This window comes from Choloepus didactylus, chromosome 13 (assembly GCF_015220235.1).
Source record: "Choloepus didactylus isolate mChoDid1 chromosome 13, mChoDid1.pri, whole genome shotgun sequence".
Taxonomy (NCBI): Eukaryota; Metazoa; Chordata; class Mammalia; order Pilosa; family Megalonychidae; genus Choloepus; species Choloepus didactylus.
In genome coordinates, this window is record NC_051319.1 from 7899602 (window position 1) to 7904468 (window position 4867).

Below are 4867 nucleotides of genomic sequence, written 5' to 3' on the forward strand. Positions count from 1 at the left end.
TGAACCTGAAGAATTGAGTCAAAGTAGATCAACCAAAATGGTATAGATACAGCAGCATCTATTTGTGCTTGCTCATTTCTGAGTCCTATACAATGCCCATTTATTATTTTTAAGATCGGGATAGCTTTTTATGCTTCTACCTTTTACTATTTACTTGGTGAAGAATACACTCTAATTTTAGAACGCCATCTAAAGTACACCTTATGTTTGTATTTCAGCAGTCGGAAAAGTTTGCAAAGGTGGAAAGCCAATACCAGTTACTGAAAACAGAAACTGATGAGTTCCAAGGACTTAGAAGTAAAACAGCTTAATTTCCGAAAAGATTGAGTCTACTGAAAGTATCCTGCAGGAAGCTGCATCATCCATGTCTTTGGTGACCCAGTTTGAACAGGAAGTGTCCAGCCTCCAAAGCATCATGCATGGCATTCAGAATAGTGAAGAAGTGCTCACTCAAAAGATGCAGAGCCTTAATGAGAAATTCCAGAATGCTACAGATTTCTGAAAGAGGAGTCTAGAAGAAATGAATGTTAATACAGACATTTTAAAATCAAAAGCAAAACATACACATTCTCAAGTTACTGTCCAAGTTAACTCAGCTGAACAAGGAATAAAACTGCTCAGTGAAAGGCTAAAAGATTTGGAAGATAGCACACTAAAAAATATTAGAACAATAAAAAGACAAGAAGAAGAGGATCTTCTCCGAATAGAGGAACAACTTGGCTCAGATACAAAAGCAGTTGAAAAGTTAGAAGATGAACAACATGCTCTCTTTGCCAGGGATGAAGATCTGACGAATAAACTTTCTCACTATGAACCCAAAGTTGAAGAATGCGAGACACATTTACCAACAAATGAAAGTGCTATTCGCTCTGTTCTCAGAGTCTCTCAGGACCTGATAGGGACAGAAAAGAAAATGGAAGACTTGGCTATGCAGATGTTTAATATGGAAGATGATATGCTGAAAGCAGTGTCTGAAATAATGGAGATGCAGAAAACCCTTGAAGGAATTCAGTATGATAATAGCATATTAAAAATGCAAAATGAACTGGATGTTCTAAAAGGAAAAGTCCACAGTTTTATAGCATATTCAAGTACAAAGGAAAAAGGAAATTTGGAAGAATATAATCTAGACAATAAAGAAATTGGCAATGATTTTTAAACTCACTACATTCATTGTGATGAGCCATATTATTTTATATGTGAATTGATTAGTTCCATGCTTTTGAGTTATTATGATATGCCTCATTTTATTATCCTGCATTATTGGCAAATGCATGAAATCCACACAGTGGGTTATCCAGATAAACAAAGTTTATCTTTTTCAGCAGTAAAACTTATTTCATTTTAATCATTTAAATAGAAACTTTTCTAAAACATATATTTCTCTGCTTTCTAAAGCAGTTAATAATTTTTAATGTTTTCAATAATTAGTGGACATCATTATGAATTTCACCTATTATAGTGAACCCATATATATTGATTCTCTAGGAGCTATTGAGGCATATTAACCACTTCACTAAGTGACCTCAGCTTGCTATTTTTCTGACTTTGTATCTGTTTTTTATATTTTGTATGTTTTAATTCTGTCTAAAATAAAAGGTATAGCACATACAAGGGGGGAGGGGCTTTGGTATAAATTAATATGAACTTTCTTCTGTGAAGCCTGGGAAATTTTTTTGTTCTTTGTTAAGATTCTAAACTGAATTACAGGTACTTGTAAAAGTTCTGTTTAAAATAAGAGTAAAAATGTTATTATTGATGTCCTTTCTTATGAATTATGTGTGTGTGCTTTGAAGAATAGACTTTTGGAATATCTTTGTGTACCTGGGTTTTTTGTTTGTTTGTTTGTTTGTTTTTTATGGGTTAAAACTGTGTTACAGACTCTTGAGTTACCTCTATATAAATTAGTCTACTTACAATCAAAATATACCAACAAACCTATGGCCTATGTTAAAGAGAGAAAAAAAAAAAAAACAGCATAATGATGAATTATGATAATTAAAAGTATGTCATTATTTTAAAGATTCCTCAAACTAATTAGGTAATTACCCAACCAATTTTGTTTTATTTATTAATTTTATTTTCATTTTTATTAGTAAACTGATGTATCAAGAATGTCCAAGCTTGGTGTTGAAAACTGAGTCAGCTACACACGAAGGCTCTGTTCTGACTTGTTTCTTCTTGCTTTTAACCCAGTTTTATGATGTGGTTCCTGTGAGATTAAACACAGAGAATTCAAAGCAGTCAGGTACAAAAGTTGGTTGTGGTCAGATATTTTTACTCTCTAAATTTGCAAGTTTTTGAAGAAATCCCAAACAAGTTCTACATTGGACATAGGAGGGCCTGTGTTAGACAATCATTGGTCATTAAAACTAAGACTGTAAGAGTGCTACTTATTAAGGGGCATAACATGAACTCTGGAATCTTAACTTTAAATTTCTTGACTTCTGAGTATATAAGTTCTCTCTGTGCACTGAGAAAATTGTATATGTTTTATTTTCATGCTAATAAAATATATCATAAAGTTAAAAAAAAAAAAAAAAAACAAGTCTAGAACTTCCTCTTTTCTGGCTGGAACCATGGAGGGTGTCGAAGAGAAGAAGAAGGTTCTGGCTGTGCTGGAAACCCTTAAGAAAAAGCAAAGGAATTTTGCCAAACTGAAGATCAAACCCTTGAGAAAGAAGTTTGCCCAAAAGATGCTTCGAAAGGCAAGGAGGGAGCTTATCTATGAAAAAGCCAAGCACTATCACAAGGAATATAGGCAAATGTACAGAAATGAGATTCGAATGGCTAGAATGGCAAGAAAAGCTGGCAACTTCTATGTACCTGCAGAACCCAAATTGGCATTTGTCATCAGGATCACAGGTATCAATGGCATGAGCCCAAAGGTCCGAAAAGTGTTGCAGCTTCTTTGCCTTCGCCAAATCTTCAATGGCATCTTTGTTAAGCTCAACAAGGCCTCAATTAACAGGCTGAGTATTGTGGAACCATATATTGCATGGGGGTACCCGAACCTGAAGTCAGTGAATGAACTGATCTATAAGCATGGTTATGGCAAAATCAATAAGAAGCAGAATGCCTTGACAGGTAACTCTTTGATTGCACGATGTCTTGGTAAATATGGCATCATCTGCATGGAGGACCTGATTCATAAGATCTATACTGTTGGGAAACACTTCAAAGAAGCAAACAAGTCCCTGTGGCCCTTCAAATTATCTTCTCCCAGAGGGGGAATGAAGAAAAAGACCACCCATTTTGTAGAAGGGGGAGATGCTGGCAACAGGGAAGACCAGATCAATAGGCTTATTAGGAGGACGAACTAAGGTGTCTACTATGATTACTTTTATAATCTGGTCAGTTAATAAACAGTGATTACTTTCAAATTAAAAGAAAAAGTCTATGCATATATGGAAATTTGTTATATAATGAGGGTGGCATTTCAAATCAGTGAGGAATAATATGTAATTTTTAAAAGTAACTATTTATAGGGAAAAAGTCAGATTCCTACCTCCCAAAATATGCATTTTAGATTTTTTAATTTTTATTCTTTAAAAACTCATACTGAGAAAAATACAAGATTACATTTTTACAGTCTTGCAAGGAAAAGGCTTTTCTCAAGCATAACAAAAGTCCACAAGAAATAAAGAGAGAAGATTTGATTACATAAAATCATAAACCTTCTGTACTGCAAAGGATACTATAAGCAAAGTTAAAAGATAAATGACATCATTTCTGGATAGCTGAGATAGTGACAGCCAGGTAAATGTGAATCTCTCCATACATCCTCCAAAATACTATACATGTCAATAATAAGAAGAAATACAACTACAAAATTCCACACCTTCAGCATAACTTGAAGTCTGAGAACACTATTTTTTTGAATTATCTATAACTTAAAAAAATCTAATTACAACATCTCTATTTCTAAAGGTCCCACCACAAACCTTTGCAAAGATCTAGGATAGTCCATAAAAACTTCATGGAAGAGAAAAGAGAAATTAAGATAAAATAGCTCCCAGAAAGAGAAAGTCCATCTTAAGTGTGAAAATATTGAAAGAGAGCTCTGGTAGATAAGAGTACTAACTAAAAGGAAAAAATTTAAAAGTGTTATGGGATTCAAAGAGGCCATCTTGGAGAGGCTGGAGAAGTGGGTAATAAAGAAAGGTAGAGGCACTCTACCATTTCACTACTGCTTTGGCAAGGCAAAAAGAAACAAGAAAGAAAGATTTAGGATCCTGTAAGACAAAAGAAAACCAAAAAATCAAAGGATATACAACTTCCTCCATTACCCCACCCACAAAACAAAGGCATTCATTAAAGAAAGTATACTACACTACACAAGCAGAAGAGGGTGCTCTTTAACTAGGATGGTCATTAACTCTAAAAATCAGCCTTGTCCCAGAAATACAGATATGTAAGCAGTTTTCTATACAAAGCAACTGTAAAAAGAAAATTTAAAATGAGTGCTGAAACATTTTACCAGATGAAAATTATCCCTAATTAAACAACTATAAAGCCGAAGAAAGCTATAACACTCCAATCTGACTTAAATATCCTCAAACACACACTTGGGAATGTGTGGGGGGGGGCAGGGAGAAGAATCACCTGAATCAGAAATTCAAAAATTAAGAAGAAAAATGGAGAGGAAGGAAATTAAATAAAATTTTATTGCATTTGTAGGAAAAAAAAAAAGAAGAAGAAGAAGAAAAAGACAAAATTGTATCAGAAATGAAAACTAAATTACAAGGTACAAGGAAGAACACATTTGAATGAAAATTTCATGAGGCATGAAAGAAAAGTAGAAAAATAATAAAAAGGATTAAAATGAGATAAAGAAAGAAGTAAAAGGGGTCAAAGAAAAAGTGGT

At 33.7% G+C, this 4867-nt stretch overlaps 1 protein-coding gene and 1 pseudogene across 1 annotated transcript; both read left to right on the top strand.

The window, feature by feature from the left end:
* Nucleotides 1–203: 203 nt before the first annotated feature.
* On the top strand, nucleotides 204–1159 carry LOC119508412 (annotated as a pseudogene).
* A 1420-nt stretch (nucleotides 1160–2579) lies between these two features.
* Nucleotides 2580–3323, top strand: LOC119508088 (60S ribosomal protein L7-like). Its single transcript, XM_037801534.1, has one exon. The coding sequence runs from the start codon at nucleotides 2580–2582 to the stop codon at nucleotides 3321–3323; it is 744 nt and encodes a 247-aa protein (XP_037657462.1).
* Nucleotides 3324–4867: the final 1544 nt, after the last annotated feature.